We start from the raw sequence: 23,925 nt of genomic DNA, 5'->3' as shown, positions 1-23,925 counted from the left end.
GGAGGGCACAAGGACATGGCTCTCAGGAAAAGTGGGGAATGGAAACAGTTTGGAGGTTATCACGAAAGACAAGAATGGATGGAGATGACGACAACGACACGTGTTTCAGAAATAAAACACGAACAGTTCCATATGATAAGCATATTAATTGAAATTAGTCACATAGTTAACAATGTGAAGAAATGTAGGATCATTTCATTTTTGCCTTTCAGCCTCATGAATGTAAAATGTGCTTGTAATCTTAATACTATTCAGGAGACAAAGCAGTCTTTAAAAATCACACTTCACAAGACTCAAGGGAAAATAAGTTACTAATGAATGGTATTTACAGTTGCTTCATTTAAGCATGCTTTCCTGGGCTTTGCAGGAGTTACTGCATAAACTCAAAAAAAATCAGAAGAAAGGCAAAACATCATTTTCCTCCTAATAATTTGTTTCTTGGTTCTGAAAAGAGAAATCTCCTAAACCTTCCACAAAACGTGACCGCCCAAGCAAATACCCATGGCCATCAGTAAACTTTCTAGACAAGTGACCCCAAGAACCACCTGGGGTGCAAGCATGCATGGTGTTGCCTCCTGGATTAATTCATAACATGTAAACCAGGTTTGAACCCCCACACAAACACACAGACCCCACTATAAATCAGGGTATAGTAATACATTTGTATCCTTGATTTATACAGAGAACACTGACTTCACCAAGAGTGAGACTGACTCAGGAATTTATTGAAAGGGGAAAAAGGGCACAGGAAAAAGGGCTGGAGACATGGACATTTTTAGGTTGCAAGTTATTAATTCTGCACCCATACTTTGTGTATTTTTGCATCGTGAAAAAACTGAATTTTTGTCTTACGATTACAGTTAAAACCAATAAAAATTATCTTTTATTTTCTATAGGAATTGCACAGTTTATTTTTTACCAACAATAGGAAGATATGCAAAAATAGCCCTTAAAAGAAAAGAGGGAAAAATGATCTGCTTTCTCTTTAAAGCCATGAACAATAGAAGGTCACGTGCCACAGTATCCTATCATTCAGCACATTAATAGCTGTGCTAGAGTAATTACACTTGTGGTATTTTTGCCTCAAGTGAAATTCTGAAATAAGAGGATGGAAATTATGATACTGCTGATAAATATTAATAAGTGAACTTTTAATTTTTTTGCCACAATATTCAAAATGCTAAGCATCTAGCTAATGCTGAAGCAGCCTGATATGTGTTTGCCTCCAGGGACTATGATGCTTTATGCACTTAAGAAAAAAGTTTAACGGAATTAAAATTTAATATCTAATTAGAGCAAGGCTAATATATTTTGAAATGAGTGGGGAAGACACACGCCTCTGTTGCATATTTGCTACAGTCATTAATCTTACCTGTAAAGCAGCATTGAGAGGTGTGCAGTAGGTGTGGCTGGTCTGTATGTTTTTAATAAGAGAAGGGTTACTGCATAAGAAAAACATAAAAAGGAGAGTTAAATGCAACCAACTTCTGTGCCAGCGTTTCAAGCACGTATTGCTTACTCCCCCACCAGAAAACTAGAGCTGAGACTGGTTTTCCACACGAGTTCTCTTTGGCTTCTCTCCTTTTTTTTTTTTTTTTTTTTGATTTAAAGAAAATATCTGAGTTTTCGGCTATGGTTATCATATTTGCCTTTACTAAATAAGGAACATCATTATCTCTTGACGTTACCTCGCCATGTGTTCTACTACCCTGCGTTAGTGGCACATCTTGGCATCTCTGCTCATTTTAGCTGTGTTCAGGAGAAATTCTCCAATTTTCGTCGTGTCTGGGAGCCCGTTACCACGTGAAGGTCCATCGTGAGGAGGCAATGATCAAAAGCATCATGGGACATTTTAAACTCTGCTTCGTCCAAATGACTCTCCACGTCGCTGGCAGTGGAGTCTCTCCCAGCGGAGGGGAGGGGGTCTCTCCCAGTGGAGGGAGGCACCACAATGAGAGAGGATTTATCTGATCCGTGTTATTTCCTGCCATGCCAATGTCCACAGTGAGGGCTATCCACACCACTGCCCCAAGCAGCCCGTGGGCATAGAGGCTCAAAGGCAGGCAGAAACCACCATGCAGCCCTGAAGGCCATTTTTAGTAAAAAATATTCTGGTGTGCTGTTTTGGACTTCTATTTTTGTCACCTTTACATAAGGGACCAGATTTGAGATAAAGGAATGGGGACTGGATGGCCTCTCTCTTTAGGAGGCATCCCAGTATCACTGGTTCCATCAGGAGATTTAAAAAAAAATTTAAAAAATAATGAAATAGAAACTAGGCAGAAAAAATGCCCATGCAAAATAGCCCCCAAAAATTTTATCACTCACTGGGCACGTTTTTATCTTAATTTTATTCACGTGAGAATAAATTATGGTGAGCAGAGTCTTAACTGAGCTCCTTGCACAGGGACCAGCAATGATCAGTTGTCCAGGAGAGATGGCCTTCGAGTAAAGGTCAAAGAAAATCCCTCTGGGAATCCCAGAATATTGGTGCATGGTTGTTGTAGGCACACAGTGGCCTGCTGATAATCTTTACAGCTGGTCTCACTGCATTTTCAAGCTCTTTAAAGTGAATTCAGCATTTCTGTCTTGTAAGTACCTTACTTTTTCTGATTAGGAGTTGCAAAACGAAGCATACAATATAAAGCAAAGGAAAATATCAGAATTAAAACTTATCTGAAACCTTTCCTGGCATATATCTGTCTTCCTGACACGTCTACAGCAGTATATCTGTGCTAGCGTGGATAATTATCCTAGTCTACATTGCTCTATAAATAAATGCTTTAACAAACATGTCAGAGTAGAGTAGAGTTTTTACTACAGGCATTTGGATTATCAGAGTAGGACACACAAAATACACATAACAACCAAAAATTTAGTTTCTTTAGCAGCAAAGGTGATGACACTATTTTGTGAAATGCAAGTCTACATGAGATGGGTAAATCATGCAAAGCAAAGCAACAGCAGAAAAAAAAATTAAAGCAAGTAAAAGCTCTTACTGTGCAACAAGCTCGCCAAAGTTTTCATCAGGGCAGTATTTTCGAGGACGGCCTCGTTGAATATGACGGCCACGTTTAAACTCTTCATCATCAACAGTCCAAAAGGACCCAAACTCATCCTCTACTCTGATAAAGCACTTATGCAGTGAGAGGTTGGTGCGAATGGCACCCTGGGACAAGAGCAGCAGCAAAGGAGATGAAGTGGAAACAAAGGGACACGGGATCGGGGACAGAACAGACATCAAATACAGGGAAAAGGAAAAAGAAAATAAAATGCAATAAGCATAAGCAAATGGTTTGTGAGGGTTAATATGCATTGCCACCTAAAAGCTACTAGCATGTGATGCAACAAACACCAAGCAAGCAGGGTCAGGGTACTGGTGGGCATACAAACAGTAGTGATGAGATGTTTGTCTTGGTTTCCCTTAACTGAGACAATGCGAAACCACCTGTGGTTGGTCTAACACCAGCTAGCAGCCAAAAGCCTCTACGTTAAACTGTAAGCATGATCCGAGCTAGGCTAAGAAGTTCAAACATGGTGGACATACCCACTGATCTTTTGTGGCCTTCGTTTTTGGAACTCTAGTTCATCCACTGTCCATACTGCCCCTTTAACGTTTTCTACTCGCACAAAACACTTGTGAAGACTAAGATTATGACGCACTGCATTCTGCAGCAAGTATAAAAGAGAAAACATTCAAAAACCTTCCATGAGAAAATGCTCATCATTGTCCAAGAACAGCAGCAGCACAGTCAGCTTGACAGTTCTCATTTTGCAATGTTAAGCCCCTTCCCCTCCCCGCACCCGCTCGCTTTCCCCGGCTCTTTACATCTTATTTTGCAAAGACAAAATAAATATGAAAGCTTAAACCCAAGATTAAAAATTCACGTTATTCTTATCAATTATCCCCAGAGTGACTGAGAACAGCCACAATTTTAAGCATGCATGTTGTAGAATACAGCACATTTCATACAGAACACAAGAGGAACATTTCTTAGACTTTTTCAAAACAAATATATATATACGCCCTGCAAAGAGAAATATCTCCCCTCCTGGAAAAGAAAGCAGTTAGAAAGAAAAGATTTTATGTAAGTACAGTCGACTGGATTTAGCTGTGAGGCACAGGAGCTGGTGTTGCTGTGGTTTCCCACAGCTGGGCTAATGTGATTCAGGTGCTGGCCCTCCCTCCACACCCACAGCAGGGCCAGGGGCTCAGCAGCACCCCACCGGCCGGCCGGCACCAACTCCTGCCTCCACGGCTTGCTCTTATATGGAAGTTGGCTCCTATTTCTGGCAGACTACTGTAGTGACTGATCTGAGCCTCTGCCAAGTGAAAACATGAGGAGGGTTCTCTGAAACAAAGTGATAATATCCCCACAGCTCATCACCCAAAGGGATCCGTGCTCATGGCATCCAGTGCCTGAATGTCCACCCGGCAGCTCCATGCTGGGAAGGATGAGCATGGCCAACCCTTCCAATGTGCTGAGACACAGCGAGACACCTCACTAAGGCATGGCAAGCTCTTGGCTTTTCTGTCTCTGCTCCAGGGTGCTGAGAGCCTTGTTACTCCTGAAATTGAGTGCTTTTCTTTGTCCCTGCTTCAGGAGTTTCCTGAGCAAATACCCTTCAACAACAGTTGGACCCAGTGTTATTAAAGGTTTTTTCCAACCTAAGAGACTCTATGATTCTACATAGCCATTGTTCATGGAATTCATACGAATTTGTACATGGAGCTTGTTCCCAGCACCACTGAAAGGGGCTTGGGAAACAGGAAAAGCAGAAGAAGCCATTTGCTGAAAATCTGCAGGCAAATAAACTCCATCCTCACTGGCACCATTGATTCAGTCAATCTGGTTGACTCGTTAGCAGGCACAATGCCAGCCAAACACATGGCCTGGGTCTAGGCAACCAGGAGACGACAATTTTTTTTCCTCCCGACATCATCCTCTTCTTTTTTTTTTCATGAACATGGGGTCTGGATGGGGAAAGGGAGCTCTAGTAGTGAATGTCTAAATCACTGTGCAAACAAAGGGTAGCACAGAGCATTTGTCACGTAAATCAGGAGGCGGATGTGTGTATGCTGGGAGGGGAACACAAAGAGTCTTCTGCTCCCCCTCCAACTCCCTGCCATGCCTAGTGCAGTCCCCACACTCCCTCCCTGGTAGGAGTGGAAGATTTGGGGCTTGAACTGCTTTTGCTCAGCAGATGCTTGAGTGCAAACACATCTCCTCTGGCTGTGGATGCCTGATTGAGGCACTTCAGCTTTTCCACATCGATCTGCTTCTGAACTGGTGAAACAATAAACCTTAAATATGCTTTTCCTCTCAGCAAGGAAGAAATCTAGCAGAAAGTCAACCTGTCCATCAGGCCTGCTTCTTTCTGCCCTTATTTTCTCCTTTCTGCTCTTATTTTTTAATGGTTTTTTTTCCCCCTCCCACCTCTTCCAGATTTCAGTACTGTTGACATTTTTGGCAAAATCCCTGATTTTGAGGTGGAGGAAAAACATGTAAACGCCCCACACCTTACGAGCTGAAATCAGCCAGCTCAGCAACTGCTGGTGGGTGCCGCACTAGTGCAACCCGACACAGGGCTGCTGGCCCACATCTGGGTAACTCAGGCAGTTTCCTGTGAAAATGGGAACACTGTCAAGTCTGGAGCAAAATGTAAGAATAATAACGCTATTTCCCCCAGTGAAAGCTGATCTTGTGGTTCATACAGCAGTTGATCAAACGCACACGGCAAAGCCCAGCGAAGGGAGTCCTCAGAGTTTGTAAATAGTCTCTGAAGACAAGGTTGAGCAGGAATATTTGTGTTTTTCTTTAAATTAATTTAATGTTGGAGAAATACTTTACAGACTGTTCTTGTTCTCTTGAAGTCCATTTGCAACTGATGTTTAAGGCTGTGGGATGGGGCTCTTGCTGGTTATGTTGAGACAGAAAAGTTGAATATTTACAAGACATCCATGAAGTGTTGCCCTAATTTTCTATTTTCCATGTGATCACTTATTTAAAGAACTCATGCCAGAAAAAAATTGTTGTGTTTCCCCTGCCTCTGGATACTTGCTATCTAACAGTTTTATGTGAACAATACCCCAATGTGTCAGAGCCACACCTGCAGCCTGTGCCTCATGGCTGTAACTCTGTGCCAGCAAATTACTCCAAAAAATATAAGTAAACAGACATTGCCTCTGACCTGTCAGAACCAGTTCACAATGCTGCACCAGCAATCAGCTTAACAGAAAAATTAGGAGCTATTATTGTAAGATTATATATTTACCTTGTTAAAAATATTTGTATGCAAGCCACTTCTGCAGAAAAATTACCCTGAACATGCTTGAATGTACTAAATGAAAGGGTTTGTTATTTTAATAACTGCTCAGGCTCTGCCATGCTGCATTTTGGGAAAGAGGTTCAGTTTTGAAAGGTTTTATTCTTGCACTTTTTTGTGTTTTTGAAATAGGGCTAAGGGAAGCTTGTCCACACCAAACCCTGACCCTAAACTTGGGGAACAGTGACCCAAATGCCCCCTAAGCATTAGCTGAAGGTGAGCACAAATCAGCACATATATTTTCAAATTATTCTGATTCCGCAATTAGCCCCTTGTGCTTGTTCTCCACCCCGTGGGCTTCCCGTCATGCCAATCCAGAGCTGCATTTTCATCCCTGCTGTTCCTGGGGGCTGGCAGAAATCTGAGCAGTCTCCAGCACAAAAATCTGCACTACTCCAACCAGTTGTCTATTTTGCTGGTGCTGGTGGATGTGGGGGTGAAGTTTTTCTTTCCCATCACATGAGGCAGGACCTGGACACCTACAGAAGGTCAAGGTGTCCAAGGAGGGGTCTCCAAATGGCACCTGCCTCCCTGGGACACACAGTGTCCTTTTACAAGCCTGAGAATCTGCAGCTCAGCCTCTCTGCTGCTCTTCTGTATCTGCACTGGCTCCTGGGACTGGGTTTTTTGGGATGCCAAAAGCTAATTCCCAAAACTAGGCTCACAGGAGATACAGCTAGGACTGCCTGCTGCCTTCTTCCACTCCTCCCTCCACTTCCCTTTGCTGCTGGAACTAAATAGGATTTTTACTTTAGCACCCACACCTGCAGCTGCTGAAAAGCCCTACTGGAAGCACTCCAGCAGCAAAAGACAGGCAGGTCTAAAAGGATCTTAAATCAGGGAAAGTTAATTTCCTTTCTGGATAGTAAGGAAGCTGCAAAGTTGAACACTGCTCATGTTTTCCAACTGCTGGGAAGAATCAAAGCAGCAATCACAGAAAAGTTTTCCTGAACTTCAGACTTCTAGACCAGGGTTGAAAATGTACAAAATTGTGCTGGGGTCTGAATGAAATGAAAACCATGCCACTAAAAACCAAGTTAACTTCCAAGGACCATTTTTAGCTCCATCCGCTAAAGGAATTAATCTTAAATGCAGGCTGGGACAGGAAAAACAGAAAGAGCTGACGGAACAGCATGTATGGGACCTATTCATACTACCTGGTCATTTGAAGTTTTTTGAGAACAACAGTGCTGTCTGGAAAAAGAGAGATTCCAAGCACCAGGGTACAGTTTTTACAGCAACACAACATCCAGTTATTTGAATCATTCATTTGTGATTGCACTGGATTCAGAAGTCAGTATGACTATTAAAGTGCTATATTTAAAGTGAAAGAGTGGACCCCCAAAAATACAGAATAAAATTAACTCCCCAAACCTCTCATCTAACAGTACATGTGACAGTTATCAAAGGAAATTAAAGTGCAAAACCCCACATCTTTTTCTGTTAAAGAAATTCCTCATTGAGGAGCTTGCTCTTTGCATATTAAATTCAATAGGCTTCTGCTGTGTGATTAAAAAAAAACAGAGAGGAAGTTTATAACAGCTGTTTATGTAGTTAAGAGTTAATCGACTGAGGAAAGAAATCCACTGATCTATAGATCCTAAGGAAAAAAATGGTTGTGATTAAAACCTGAAGAGCTAAAAAGACCAATAGTACATCTTCTACTGACACGAGAACTTTACCTCCCCTTTTTTTTTTTTTTTCATTTTCTAATATGTTCCGGCTGAAGAGCCTGAGTTTCCCTGCTCGTAGCAACCACACAGAGGAACTCATGGCATAATCACAGAACATAAAAGCCAATAATGGGGATTCAATTAGTGGTTTTCAAAGGCAGAGGAATTTTTTCTGCCAAATATCAAATTGTTCCTGCAGATAAGGCACCCGGCGCGTGTCACAACTGCCGATCTAAATTTTGCATGTCCCCACAATTGTCGGGACAATTTATGTCATCAGCAAGGTCTGTTCTGTACATGGCAGAGAGCAAAGGCAGGAGGTGGGCTCAGCCTTACCTTCCACGTCGCCGCGTTGCGTCGGAAGTAGGCGAACATTCGCGTGAACCAGTTGTAGATTTCGTTTAGTGTTAGCTGTTTTTCAGGAGATTCCAGGATGGCCTTGTGGAGCAAAGCGATTGCAAGATCAGTTACCAGCACACCAGTACAAAACATGCTCACAGTTTTACTTTGCCAGATACAAAAAAAAAAAAAAAAAAAGGGAAGAAAGGAAGAATGAAAAAGAAGAGATTTGGAGCAAGAAATCGAAAGGAGGGTTTTCACAATATGAACTAAGATTAATGGCTGTATTTAACAGTTCAATGGCAAAATTCAAAATGGAATTATCTAATTGTTTTGAGTTTTTATTTCTGTTTCCTTACAGAAATATTAATTTATTAGTCATTCATAAAGCAGAATCAAAGAGAAATGCAAAACATTTCACTAGCTGATTAAAGCTCAGTAATTATTTAGAGCTCAGATTAATTCTAGGGATCAGAGATTACTGTAGCTTGTGATAATTGACTTGCCATCTTTAAACAGGCTCATTTTCACTGTTGTGTGAAATGAATTTCCTAATAATCACATCGTATTGTAATACTTAATCAAAAGCAATTATGTTATATATTGCAGTTCTAAAAACCCTTATAGTAAAGGTTTGAGCATTTGAGCATGCTTACATACCAAAGGTTTGAAAATCTATTTAATCCAGCACATATAGAGAGATATACTTTTTTTCCCTAATCCAGACGCGTGTGTTTGGCTCAGCTTACCTGTCTAATTAAAGATGCATACGTGAATGGTGGTCTAACTTCTGCGTTCTTATAAAATTCTTGATTCTGGGCAATATCTGCTAAATAAGAGCAGTTGTTCTGTTATCATCGCAGCCCGACGCCGCCGGGCCGCGGGCGAGGGCGGGGGCTGTGCCAGCAGAACCCCGTTACCTGAAGAGATGGGGACGTTGTACTTGTCCGAGTACCGCCTCCGGATGGGTCCGACGTTGTGCATGCTCGTGGTAGTGATGACCGACGGTCCCTGCGTGACAGGAGTGATGGGCGCAGTCGGGGTGGTGGGAGTATGAGGTAAACTCTGCGGAGACGCCTCGGACGCGGTCTTGGACAGCGTGACGCTCGATACCAGATTCAGCTGCGGAGGGAAGGACGAGGGGGTCGTTACAAACAGCATTTCTGGGTGGTTAAGGGCTGCAGAGGAAACCCTCGATACTGGAGCGTCCCTCAGTTATGAGCAGACACTGCAGCTCCAGCACAAAGTGCTGCTGTAACATCTCCGTTAAGAGCCAGCAAAGGGAAAGAAATAATAATTACATATATATATCTCCATATGGGTTTAAAAAACAGAGCAACATAGCCTGCTGCCTAAAGAACAAATCATGAATTTTTATCTTAATCTTAATAGAGGATCTCGCACAGTACATGATCATTTTAATATTTTACTTCAAGTTGCATTGTTTCACAGTCTAAACCCCACACCTCTCTGATTTCCATGCTATCATTATGCATGGCTTCTAATCAGTCTTCCTGGATATTTCATTGAAGGCATCAGGCTTAAAATAAAAGACAAGACTTTCCTAGGGACATGCTAGGGAGAAACACAATCTCTCTCTTCAGCATTTCGGCTTTTCTTTTTTTTTCCTCTCTGTTCATCCATTTTAAAAGCAAAGCCCAGAGTAGGTTAACACTGGAATAATTTAATTAATCACAGTGCATGAAATACTGTGAGCATTCAGCCCAGCACAAGTGGCACCGCTCTGTTTTTCCCTCCTAGGATGGAAGGCATTGGTGTTACCTGCACGAAGCCTGGCCCCACTGGTGTGGCAGCGTGCCACAGCAGGCTATAAAACACACCTGCCTCCAGGATTGGGTATCAAACCCAGCTCCAGCCCGACTGTTTTCGATACACAACCTATTTATATAACCAGCATCCACATTCCTCCCCAAACCTTTCTTTCTGCCCTACAACGTCCTTTGAAAGATGACGCCCCATCCCAATAGGCTGCTGCTGCTGAAGTATTTTAAACAAACAATCCAATCCCTCAACTACAACATCACAGAAGACGACCAAGAAAAGGGCTCTTTGACTACTTCCACATTTCCTTCCCTTAGGCGGTTTCACAAATAATATTGGTGAAATCCTGACCCCACTGAAGTCAGTAGCAAAATTCCTACTGAATTTAACAGGGCCAGAATTTTACAACTTTTGTTCACGATTAAAATTCCTTTTTTGCTAGACATTAAACCTTCTGAGATGAAGACAAGGCACACGATGCAGCTATGCCCCCAAAATCTCATGTTTATCCATAAGGCACTGTATTAATTTTCCTTGTATGAAAGTAACCAGATAAGAAAACTCCTATTAGCATCCCTCATGAGTTAATAGCCACAAACAATGTTTCTTTTAAAAAATAATAGGATTTATGCCAAACAAAGGTAGTGGAAAATAAAGAGCTGTAGTATTACAGAGAGGATACCAACACAAAAAGCCCATCGCCTACAGAAAGGGCTCAGCTGAGTGAAGATAAATTATGATTGCTTGTCCTTCCTGACAGTGAGAAGGAGCTGAGGGAAACCCTAGCCACAAACTCCTGGCACAGCCTGATGCTGCTGCTCCAAGGGAAGAAGGTGGTGAGCAGCAGACCTGCACACCTTTCCCTGCAGGGGCTTACAAATTCCCTTGCCTTCCAGTGGGAAATATTTAACACTTTGTGGCAAAGCCAGGGAATGTGAACCCAGAGAACAATGGTGAAGGTGGTGAAATGCAGGTATTGATCCCCACTCCAGCATGAACCACTACCTGCAGTCTGGAGTTTTGAACCCCCCTGGTGCCAGGCACTGCCACCATGTGCCACCCAGTCTGCTCGCTGACTGGCCTGATTTAAGGACACTGATTAGGGACATATATATAGTAATGTCTCCCTGTTATCCATCTATCCATCTATTACATATGATAAAAGGACCAGTGATGATAATAACAGTGCAACTGACAGGTCTCACCATGAAATTAAATCTACTGTATTTTATCTCAGTTTCTAAATGGACATTTTAACAGTCCAATAACTGCGAGGAAATCTGCATCAATTTTAAGTGCCCTTCTCAGTGCAGGCTCGGCAGCCAGGCCCTCCCGTTGGAAAGATCACTGCTCCTGCTTCATCATTACGGCTCCCAACTACTCCATTTCAAAAGAGCCCCCTTCCTTTTTCAGCATGTAAAAACTTAACATTTAATCTGTTTCTACTAGGGAAGCTTGAGAAAAGATCCACAAAGGTCAGCATTCCCTGCTTAAAGAATCTGAATCGAGTTAAATTTCTTTAGGCTTTACAGCATAGGTAGCGACGAGGAATAAACACAGAAGAGGATGAGCAAAGGGGGGGGCTTTAACAGGCTTGACAAATGACACTGTGATTCACACCCACTGCTGGGCTGCCACTAATAAGCTACAGAGGAAGCAGCCAATCTCAGCTAATTACCAGATAAAATTGTATTGTAAGGACTCTAATTAGGAGATGCTTATGGAGGTGATCTAATGATTAAACGCTGCATCCAAGTGACCCCACCATCAATGTGCAGTGGTGCAAGATGTCACCGGAATATTTTGTAGAAACAGTAATTTTATTTCAAGGAGGGGAGGCAGTAATATTTGTAATAATGGCTATGAGGTAAACTAATTAAAAGACAGTTCCTAAAGGAAGACTGTGGCTTTGAGCAGCTGTGGCCGTTCCAAAACAAAGTGCCAAATCTCAACAGAGGAGCTGCAGTCAAGTGGAAAATTTCTGCCTGACCTCTGCTCTCGCTATTAATTTGCAGGAAACCTAATGACACATATACATATTCCCACAAAATTGTTCTAATTGCTAATTTGCCAAAGGAGCCCAGTTTCCAAATTAAACATGACTGCAGTCTGTGAGGAAAGAGAGAACAAAAAGCTGGAACGCAGCGAGTCTGCTGTGTTTCACCTCCGACGACCATTTGTGAGCCTGAACCAACAAGTTAATGAAACACGACCTTGTCCATCGCTAGCAAAGTTTTTCCGTTTTCCGTGTTTTATTTGATGACACTCTCCTCTTCCAGCTGGGTTCCCCAAACCCGGGCCAGGGTGAGGGAGGAGAGGGCTGCACTCCCTCCACAGCCTTTCGCTGCCGCTTCCTTTGTTGCGTCGATAGCGCCAAGGCTGAAAAATCGGTTGTGAATTAGAGCAGAATAACAAATTATGAATGGTGTTGGTTTTGTTGCCATCTTGAATTATTAATCTGAACGGTAAACTATTAAATCTTAATATTGGCGTCAATTAGAAGCGTGGAAGCGGCTGTGGATGACTGTGCAGGGCAAAGATCAGGGAGGGACTGGGCTGGGAGGGTTTCTTTTCCTGATGGAAACTCTACATGGTTTCTGCCTGTTTGCATTTGCTATTTAAAAACAAGTTACTATGATTAGAAAAGTTGTTCGCATTGGTATTTTGTACACAGGCTGTTTCCCACATACCGTAATTTTTGGATGAGTATCACTGCTGGCAGAGGGCAGGGAACCCAAGCCACAGAGTGAGCACTTCGACAAGCAAGAACTCTTGCACTGCAGCAATGTGGGCACTCAGAGTTCACCCCTGCCCCAAGGAGTTAAAATGTATTTCTAATATTTGGCCCGGGAATGGGGGGAGGGAGGATTTCCCCCAGCCTTTAAAAAACAATTAAAACCAAAAATAATAAAAAAAAACTTAACAGAAAACACCCCAAATCTCGCAACAGTTGTTAAGTACTAAAATTCTGCATATTCAATCACTGAACTTTGTTGATTGCCTTGTTCAGTTTTGGTTCTTAAGAATATTTCCACACACTGTTTTGACTTGGTCATTCATAACTGCCATCACTGTTTCAGCGCTCAATATCCTGCCTAGGACTTGATTATTAACCTTCCCTTTCAAGAAATAGTCATGTCTCCCTATTAAAGGTGAAAACAAGAGTAATTTGCTTTTTTTCTTTAGATATAAACAAGGCAGAGGTAACCCATGTTATTACCCACTTTAAAAAAACAGATTTCCAGTTAGTGGCTCCCCTACTAGGACTAAGTCTGATTTCTTTTTGTGTAAATATTTTACATGACAATAGTGGCTGCACATGAAATAGCACTGAGACTCTTTTAAAAAAGGGAAAAAAAATTAAGTTTCTAAGGGTCACACTGAGGCCATACCCAGTGACTCCCCTGCAATGGGTGCTGCTGCTCTGGGGCCAGCTGGGGCTGGGGACTTATCAGCACTGAGCACCTGGGACTGAAATACTTTGGAGAAGAAACTCCTTTTCTTGACATTGAGGGTGAGAGAGAGAAAGTGAATACTGGGCCTAAAACTTTGTTCATTGCTGTGTCTTCCTCTCCCTGTTTCAGCCTGGACACATCAGTGTATTGGATGCAGAGCCTGGCAGGCAGCAATCACTTAGCAGGTGTTGTTATTGGCAGGAATACTAAGGAAACTGAAGCTGAGGAGTGAGACTTAATGAAAACCAGTATATAAAAACATCTTTTGTTGTGCTTGAGAATCTCTCTTTATTGCTGCATATCGTTATTTTTTCAAACTATAAAGTATGGCTACAGCAGCTAAAATGCTCAGTCATTACCTCAACAGTTAAAAGACTTTTTTTTTAAATGCTTTGTTATTACAGTTGCTAAAAACAGTATTTCAAAACAATCATAACTGCTATGGTTATGGTAAAAAAAATACATTAAAGAAGGGATATCTAACAGTGCATCTTATTTAAAGCGCCAGAAGGGCCTTTAAAAGTTTTCTGTCTATTTTTAAAAGATAGTTAAAGCACCTAGTATGAAGAATTACTTGCTGGTTGATGCTTTTTCCTTCTCCTTCCCTTCCTATGAACTTCGACACAAGTTAATCCTCCCAGAAGAAAGCACATTTCCATTTGAACCTATTATGCTGATGGCTAACACCGATGCAAACAGCATGTCGGGGGGGTACCTTAATAGCAAAACCAGGGTGACAGTTCTTGAGAAATCGCTGTTCCGGCTTTTGTGTTGTGGTTTTGTTTTTTTACCTTGAAAAAAAGTTCACCTTACCAAAACACGTCACAGCTTATTCTGTCTCATGGCTTTGTTCTGACTTTACTCAGGCCCCTCAGTCTCACCAAAACAACACGTGCAGCACGGATGGGAGCAGCGCTGCCTGCTCCAAGTGCTGAGCTCTGAGATAGCTCCATTTTCTTTTCAACTGCTGCTATTGAGCACTTTCATTATAAAGCTGGGTGATTTTAAAGGTGAACCTGAGCACCTCCCCAGTTCCTGGGATGCTCCCCTGCACCACAGACCAGCCTGCCCAGCAGCCCCTGGGGAGCAGCACCAGACACAGACAGCACCTCCCTGCTCACGTAGTCTGCCAATGATTTGGGCCACCAACACTACTCCACACAGGAATGTGCTTAAATCTCATCGACTTTACTAGGACTAGAGAGCTTTACTGAGCAGATTTCTTGGTGGGCTGAAATGCAGGGGCCACTCCACCACCCCTGCCAAGCTCAAAATTACTGCATAGAGCTAAAGACACCCAAAGGTGGGGATGGGATGGAAGGACATGGCTAAAACAGACAAGCAACCCTTACTCAGAGCTGGGTGAGTTTTGCATTGATGCACAACCCTCAAGAACTTGGCTGTGATCCAACTGGTTCAAACTGGTCCAACAGCACACAGTCATCCTACTGTCTGAAGCCCAGAAGGCAAAGATGGCACAAGTGGTCAGTGTGGATTACACACGGCACATGCTCATACACCCTCTTACCTGCTAGTAACAAAACAGCTTAAAACAAGCATTAAAATCCTTTAAGCAGAATAAAAACATTTCCTCAGTCATGAAAAGGCTGTAATTTTAAATCCCAACTCACTGCTATGTTTGGATTTGCAGAAGCTTTTTCCTTTAAAATCACTGAAGTACCATAATGTATTAGTTCTAACACACACCTTGCATTAGTTACGTTGGCAGAAAAAAAAAATTAATTACTGGATGTAAAGACTACTTTGCAGTGCAATAATGGTCATCAGATCTTTTTACCAAAGTCCTATCCCACTGAGTTGAAAGGATGAGGGTCTAGCAGAGTCTATGCAATGCCTGTGTATTTTTTTCACTAGGAAAGCACAATTTATGCAAAACACTATACTTCTACATTTTATAATTAATTTTCAAATGCTTCACCTATACATATTTTAATAATTTCTGATTTATCAGATGGTATCTATAATAAATTTTTCTATATTTCAATAAATGAAAAGAAGGCAGTTTCAATCCAACAACAGAGTGCCACACAATATAGGCCTGTCAGGCACCAATTTTTACTTCTAACATGTAAGTTAAAGGATAAGGAATTTATAATGCTGCCTGTGAACGAAACCACTTTTCATACACAAATGTGATCTTTTTTTTTCCAAAGGGTAATACAACAGTACATTTACATAAACTAATCCAAACAATCTATGTATTTGACAATGGCAAACCTCACACAGACTGCCTATTGTTGGTTTACATCTTGGAGTTCTTTATGTTGGCTTGTAACACTGCTCTAGCTGTCAAAGGTTTGACTTGGACTCTAAATAAATGGTTATAGAAGTGCTGTGCAGCGATATTGGACTTCTTTGCAAAAGAAAACCTGCTGTGTATGAATTCAAAAGCTATTAATTTTTCAGTCAAAAATATTCATGCCTATTTCTTTTAATAAAGAAACACTGTGCTGAGCAACTGAGAGATAATGTTGACTAGTGGTACAGAATTTTCAATAGAGCAGTTAAAAATAAATTTAGTAGGAGGTCCCCAACAAAGCTATAATTTTCCAGAATGTAAAACATTTTTAATACTAATCAAGACAGCCCTTTTCCCTCTGCGTTCACAGGTTTTTCTCCTCTGCTTTTCCCTGTTTATTAGCTGTTAACACTAATCTTCATGGCGACACCGCCTGGTATCTCCATAGCCTACAAGACCCTCCAGAGCTCCCTGCCCTCGGCGGCCCGGCATTGATCACCAGCAGCCCTGCCAAACACCGCTCGCCTTCTGATGATTTCCTCCCTTCAGTTTGTAATCCTTCCTCCTGAGGGGCACTGCTGTTATGAAAGGCCTCAAGGCAGAGTGCTTTGAGACTCCCAGATTATTCCGCTGTTTTAATTTTTAATCCAGTAAGAGCTATAGAAACCAAACCTCCTCCCCATTCTGTTGGGTCTACACACTTTGCCAACAATGCGCTGAAGCATTTGCATTCGGGCTGGGATGGATGTGAGGAACTAGAAGAATGCTATTTTTATAGACACTGCCAGCAGTTTCTACTCTAGAGGGCTGGTGTCCACCAGACCAAGCAATTTTAGGCATCTCAACAGCTTAAATGGAAGGGTTTGTACCTACCACTCATCTCTCTCCAAAAAGGCAAGGAAGTTTCCCGTTGACTATGACATCTGCTCCAGTGTTAGTGAATAGCCTGCAATTTTCTATCTAGTAGCCTCCCTATGCAATTCTACAGCCATTTATTTCCAACTACATGGAAACTGAGAAATCCTTTTCTAGTAAAAATGTGTGCGCGAAGTGTTTAATGATTTTATGTTCTCTATCTCTGTAATGTGTTCTGTTTCAGACATTAATTTTGTCTACCAACTGCATCTTGGCAGGCTACCATATTTGCTGGGTTAATAGTCTGACTCCTTTTTATTTCTATCACCATAAATCACACATATATGGGTGTGTGTTTGCTTTATTTATAGAAAAAAAATCAGTCAAAACAGATAAACCAATACTTTGTCATTATGCTGCATCATTGCATATTGATTAAAATTGCTGGTACTAACTATAGATTGTCAACGCTCAATTAATTTTCACACAATGACTCAAAGCAAAATCAAATAAAGCCAGTGTACCTTTAAATCTTACAAATCTTAAAATCAAGAAGCAAAGCACTCTCTCCATTTTGAATAATCATTGGAAGCTCCAAGGAACATTGTCAGCATTAAGAGACTGATAGAAAACAACAGCTGAAGAAGAGTCATTTCAGCCAGGGAAGGAGATGGGGGATTTTCCTGGGTTTGAGGGTAACCAGGAGTTTTCTTGGGCAGCAAAGCCACTTGCGTCCCCTACTCCCCCTTCTTCAAAGAGCAAGCTGGGGTAGAGGAGGTTTCCCTTCTCAGTTTCAACAGTATAAAACCTGATACCGGGTAACTGTGATTATCATCAGAAGGTGCAGTTAAGAGTCACTTCTACAGTAAATGTCTGTCAGACTGGGAGAAAGCAAAATAAATATACTACCTATAATTTAATTACAACTCCTTCCTAACACTTCCTAAGATTTCACCCAAGTCAGAATGATGCAAAGCGACTTACATGAGGCCAGAAAAAGGCCCAATGCATCAGCTTTGGAACCAAACTGGACTTTGAAACTCCCTGAAGAAGGGGGATGACAAAACCCGGCTGCACTTCCCATCTCCTCCTGGCTCTGAAATGGGTCAGGCTCCACAGTGTGGGCTCCAGTAGGGAACAGGAAAGAGAGGTTTGTTGTGAGGTTTGGTTTTTGCTTTCAGCACAGTTCAGTACTTACGGGCTGAGGGGTGGCTTTTGGTTCAGTTGACTTCACATGCAGGTGTGTCATCATGGCTTGCAGGCGCTCTTTATCTTTTGCAAGCTGGAAGGGGAGAGGAAAAAAAAAAATATCCTCTGTTAGTCGTACAAATAAAACCCAGCCTCTGCTTACTCCTAATTAAACAGCTGGCACCGAGGCATGAGACAGAAGAGTTTTATTGCTGAGTAGTTTGGAAATTGTATATGGGCTATTCGTGAGGTAAAGCGAATGTGTGGTGCTGGGTGTCACCATTTCCCAAAGCAAAATGCATTAGCCCTCGAGTGAGAAGAGCTAGACCTGCTGGCACCAAGAGTTTCACTCCAGCCTTGACAGCTAAAAGACAACAGTGAATCATGTTTATTAACCAGCCCCACTCCAGCTTGGGAGGCTCAGCAGAAGGAAAGCAAGGCAGCGGGTCTAAGATGCGTTTTCCTTCTCTCAGAGCACAGAACAAGAGGCACAGATGGGTTGTGGCTTTACATGAACCACAGGCATTGTGGCACGTGCAACGAGCACAGCTGGGGTGGTTAACCACATGAGGCACCTCCACAGGGCTCTGCAGGCAGCCTTGGGTCCAAAGGCACCTTGATTTGACTTGAGGAGGTGGCAGAGCCCTCGGTGGGTCACCCTGGGAAGCCAGGCTGGGCACCAGAGCAAGGCCACCCTGAGCATGGGGCAGGACCTGCTGTGGGAGCTGCCAGCATCCTTCTGGCATAAGCCTGAGGGCAGTGGGGTGGGAAAGGCTGAAGGCAGCAGTAATCACCCCAAACCACTCATCCCTGAGCACCCAATGCCACAGGACTCACGTTGTCTGTCATCCTTTCAACACCAGCCACTTCAGGCCCAAGAGTTGGGGTGAAGCCCCTGCACTCAATATCTCTTGTATTTTATGGTTGAGATCTACACAGCTGGACTCTGGATCACTGGTATGCATCCATAGCCTGGTCAGCTTCCCAAAGCATTTCAATGCACTGGACAGACACTAAATTTCACTATTTTTGGAAACAAGGAGTTTTTTTCAATGTGTGAATGGGACTTTTTTCCAGCTGCTCTTCAAAAAAATTACAGTGGAAAGATACTAAGAATACTAATGAAAAAGGGTGGTGCTAACCTCCATGCTGAACATAAAGGTTGCTGCTTCCAAGAGGACCTGAATCAGGTTCTTACAAATGCCAGTTTTTGCAGAGCTTAGTTTTTGTTTTATTCAAGCCAGATTCCTGGTGCCAAGAGGAGAACTGTGCTCACATTCCAGCAAAACTTAAAACAACCTGCCCACCTTATCACCATCATCTGTTTGTAGCAGTAAAGTGGAGCTAAGTGTATATAAAAGGAGAGTTGATCATAAATCTCCACTCACAACCTTACGGCCAAGGTTGTCCTGCTCTTTGCAAGGGAAGGGGTTTGAGATTGTGCCATGACGGGATAAAACTTGGCACTGATAGTTTCCAAGACAGGAATGAAATAAAGGGAAAAAATGGTGTCACTGCACTTTTCAAATGGCTCCTCTTCTTTTGGTCAAAAATCTCAATGGCAAGAGAGAAAACCTGACACCTATGGCAGATCTCCTGCAATCTCATCCTGATCTGAGCTGGACACTTCACAGGAGAGCTGAGGGCAGCGACAGGCTCTTATCTCAGCGCTGCAGCAGGAACTTCTCCCTCTGAGAGTCGTCTGAGAACCTCTCCAGAGAAAGGAGAGGGCTCACCCTCAGCTGCTGTGCTTCATACAAAACAAATTAAGCCAAGAAATCGCTGTGCTCTCGGCGCAGCTCTGTTGTGCAATCCCTCATTCCTAGCAGTCTCTGGGCACACGGGCTGCTTGGCGGGGTCATCTGTGCATTAAATTTTGGTCTGCAGGCTACTGCAGAAGAACAACATCTCGTAGCCAAAATAAATAAAAGGCAGGCACCTGAGAGCTTCCTGCCAGCCCCGGCGCGGCAGCAGGAGGGGATGGCACCCGGGCAGCACAGGGCACACCCTGCCGTGCTTCCTCCGGCCCCCGCGGCGAGGGAGAGGGGAAAGGGGAGAGGGGCACCTCCCTCCCAGCACCAGGGTCCTTGTTTGTAGTGTTTCCACTCATCGTCTCAGCAATGCTTTTAACGCCGAATCTGGTGGATGGAGGTTATTAAAGATCCTCTCGACATTTCAGGCAGACACACGCTAGCATTTTGTCATAGTCTAGGAATTCAAACACTCACCCAGTTAGGCAGGAGTTTAAATTATGAAAAATAGAGGTCTCTCGGTTTCAAAGCACTGAAGAGAAGTAAAAAAATCTGAAGAATTTCTTTAAACTGTTTTTCCCTTAGGTCAGGAAGCAGTAGTGATATAAAACTAGAGTGTCACTTGTAGCCCCTCTGGTCAGTGGGGTCAAACAAAAGAAGCCATGGGGGATTGCTCAGCCACTGGCAGAAGCAAATTCTCACTGGTGGCAATAACTGGAATGTAGATGGCCCAGAAATGGGAATCAATAGTCAATAGGCAGGAAAATGCCCTTGATCTACTGATAGTGTTGTTGGGCAAGGACAGTTCTGACATGGAGGTAAGAATCTGCTCTGTACATGGGCCTGAGGAACACAACACAGTCCCATCTGAAGCTTCCTTCTTTCTTCCTATACCCATTTGGAAAGCTCTGCATAGTGAGAGTTTTCAGACAGCCATCCAGGTCTCTGTGATAAGCCTGATTTTGTGAGACTTCCTTCACCTCTGGTTGTACAATGTACCAAAAATACATCCAGAGGAAGGAACAAGTCTTGCAATTGTGGACACCACGGAACACAGCTCTCCCTGGAGAGGTAAAATCCTAAAACTATACCAGTAGGAAAGGCAGGAGAAGGAAGCACAGAAAGCAAAGGCCAGAAGGGGCTCCAGACAAGGCAGTGACCAAGGGGCAAGAGGAAAGGCATTAGAAACAAAGGTGATGAAGAAATTGTACGAGAGGAAAACCAGACAAAAAAAATAAAGACAAGAATCAGGAATGGGAAAATGAAAACCCAGTGAGGGCATTCAACAGGAATGGGAGAGCACTTCAGCAGCAGGATTTTGGACAGACCAAGGACAAAGGAGAAGGAAGCTAGTCACAGGCAGCGCAAGAGGCAGCCAAAACAGCCCCTCCCATTCCATGGCTGGTTGGCCTGTGCACTAGAAAGGTTTAGAATCCACTTTTCAAGAGTGTCAGTGGATGCTGCAGGAAAACAGACCCAAGCAGCGTTTTCACTGCACTGAAAACGATCAGCTGCCTTCGTTTTCTTCCCTTAGGAGACACTTCTCTAGACTCATCACAATCCTGTTGCTATCCTGAAACGTCTTCCCACTCAAAGGCAGCAAAATGGATATCCTACTCCAGCTAACAACTAGCTAAGGACAGGGGTATGTTCCTGTGTTTGTATTTTACTCAGCAGCACAATTGTCACTATTTATAATGGCAAAAAATGATCTTGTCAAGATAGTTTAAACAAAGCAAAATGTGAGAAGATTTCTACCTTGCCTGTGATTTTTGAAGTATGTTTGTGATGGAAATGCTAAGACCAAACTTCAAGATTTCTGCCAAGGGGCATTTGCAATCAAACACAAAACAGATTTGACCTTTCTCATTCCAAAATTTTGATTAAAAATTACTTTAGAAAATATTACACTTATCTCTAATGCTGATAAAACTATAATGAGTAAAATAACAGCATAATCAACAACAACAAAATGATAGCATTTGGGTCCATCACACTCAAAACCTGAAGTATATCCCTCAGGTGAAATGAATTTGTTTTGATGGAGCTGTAATGAATGGTGGGGAATGTAGATCTTGCCCTGGTGCTGGACCCTGAAGCTGGTAATTCCCACCTGCACTGTAAGGCAAAGCTGCTCACCACTGCTACTGATCAGGGGTAAAGGCTGTAGGTGCCTTTTCTACCTAACTCACAAAACTCAAGTCTGCAGAGGGCCTGTCATCACTCTGCTCCACAGCCTGAATGTCAGCTCAGTGCTCCTCAGACCACGTCACTGAACACCCCACTGCTGGGCACCACACTCTTGTTTTGTTATGGCTCTGTGCAAAAACAGGCCACAGCCAGGCAAAATAGGGACTGGAGGGCAAATCCTTCCACAGAATTAGGGGCTTTTTTTGAACTATCAGAGGACTGATACAGGATGAAAGGAGAGGGAGAAGAGGGAAGTGGCAGGTAAATTTCAGAAGCTGGACCACCCTCCTGCTCCTCCTGCACCTGTCCTTGCTGACCAATGCAGAGATGGCCTCACCCTGGTATCAACACTCCTGCCTAAATTAGGCCTCCAGTTCAACCTGCCTATCCTGCTTATATGACTGTTAAATCCAGAACTTTCTGTCCTCACACCACTTTGAAATTATGGTCTTGTCTTGTGGACCTTATGCTGCCTTCCCTTGCAATGACTCTGAGCATTGGCAGCACTAAATGGGTGTGAAGCTGTAACTATAACTCATTTAGAGCAATTAGCAGAATGCACTGCTGATAAACCTTTCAAAAATATTGGCATGGGCTTAGGGAGAGGTGGGAACCAAGTCTCCCTGTCCAACACAGGGCATCCCCCTGTAGCTCCATTCCCAGCGACTGTGGGAGAGAAGGATTAATGCTTTTCAAGCTGACTGTGTAACTGAAGAATCTAGATTTACCTTCAGCCTCAATATTACTGCACCTTGGTGAAAGATTATCTCATCTCTCAGTTTACCAGGAAGACTGTAGATTTTTATTTTTCTTTTCCTAATTCCCAAGAAACTTGTTAAAATAACAGACCATTTCTCATAACACTTTCTGCAAGACTCTGATATTTTATGACTGGTAGTTTGATTTTTATAAAACTTGTATTAAAATAGTTTATATTACTTCAGTTAATAGTGAAAGAGTGTCATGACCAGCGTGTTCCTGAAAGTAAAATTTAGGAAATATCTATGAAAGAAAAAGGGTAATTTGTAAGATAAGAAGATAAAAAGCATTTTTTTAAAAATGCTTATCTTGAAAAGTAACAACAAGAAATTTAAGTGTGGTTTTGCTGATTTTTCTCTCCAACTATTTGAAGCTATAAATGACTTAACTCAGTAAAATTCCAAATGTAATTATCTTCTGTACTTAGCCCAAGGCTTTCCATATATCTCTACCCTGCTGTCTTGCATACAAAATAGGTTTTTCAATAGCTGGTAACTATATAATGTACAACATTGTTTTAATTTCCCCTTCTTTGCTAACCTCTTGACTACACACAGACACACTGTCACAGCCGCCCAGCCAGAGCAGCAAGGTGCAGGGAAGACAGAAAGGACTCAGAAGCATTTGGAAAGGCAATTACACAAACAGCTCATACCTTTGCATCATAATCAATATATTACAATTTACCCCCTTTTGGTAGTTTGCAAAAAAAAAAATTATTTTCTACAAAAGGCAAAAAAAGTAATAGTAATAATAATAATAATTAATAATAGTAATAATAATAGAACAACATGGAGAGGATTAGTACATGAAAGACCACCAAACAAGCCAGGTCATGCAGCGTTTGGAAATAAACATCAACCATTTCCCCTGTGTAGCAACAACTCCAAATGAAGGGGACCACATTCCCCTCGTCCCCCTCCAGCCCCCCAGGTGGGTTTAGAAGCATTAGATACAAACTGATGGCTGTCCAATCAGTCTGGGTAAGTTTCCTATTTCTTTGCAAGTTATGGTTTAGAAAGAGGAAATGAAGCTGCAGTTCCTTTTGATGGTTTTTAAAACTACTACAAGAAGGGTTTGAAAGCTGGTTTTCAATCACAAGGGGAAAAACAGAACTCATTTTTTGTTGCTGTCAAGAATTGGATTTGATTAATACTGAGGTAATATTAAAATAAATTTTATTTTACCTGTAGCTCTAACTGCTGTACAACCTGCATTTGTACTCTACATTGGGCTGTACTTCTATCATCCAGCGCATGCTCACTGTTGAGATGTCTGTAACAATACACAGAAAATCATTAAGTGAAATGGATAAACAAAAAGGAAAAAGTAGTTACCAGGATGAA

At 42.4% G+C, this 23,925-nt stretch overlaps 1 protein-coding gene across 13 annotated transcripts in view; it reads right to left on the bottom strand.

The window, feature by feature from the left end:
* Window positions 1–23,925, bottom strand: part of FOXP1 (forkhead box P1) — a 377,320-nt gene that overhangs the window by 12,673 nt on the left and 340,722 nt on the right. For 10 of the 13 annotated variants that reach the window (XM_050979145.1, XM_050979150.1, XM_050979144.1 and 7 more), the window contains 7 exons: window positions 23,767–23,854; window positions 17,890–17,973; window positions 9,260–9,461; window positions 9,089–9,168; window positions 8,337–8,438; window positions 3,548–3,669; window positions 1,373–1,442 (listed from right to left, as the gene is read on the bottom strand). In XM_050979145.1, coding sequence (XP_050835102.1) covers window positions 1,373–1,442; window positions 3,548–3,669; window positions 8,337–8,438; window positions 9,089–9,168; window positions 9,260–9,461; window positions 17,890–17,973; window positions 23,767–23,854 — 748 coding nt within the window. Of the gene's footprint in view, window positions 1–1,372; window positions 1,443–3,547; window positions 3,670–8,336; window positions 8,439–9,088; window positions 9,169–9,259; window positions 9,462–17,889; window positions 17,974–23,766; window positions 23,855–23,925 lie in introns of those variants that run through there. The other 3 variants (XM_050979152.1, XM_050979149.1, XM_050979151.1) reach the window with 2 other exon arrangements.

This window comes from Serinus canaria, chromosome 12, assembly GCF_022539315.1.
Source record: "Serinus canaria isolate serCan28SL12 chromosome 12, serCan2020, whole genome shotgun sequence".
Lineage (NCBI taxonomy): Eukaryota > Metazoa > Chordata > Aves > Passeriformes > Fringillidae > Serinus > Serinus canaria.
The sequence above is the reverse complement of the archived record's forward strand: the minus strand, read 5'-3'. Positions and strand labels throughout refer to the sequence as shown.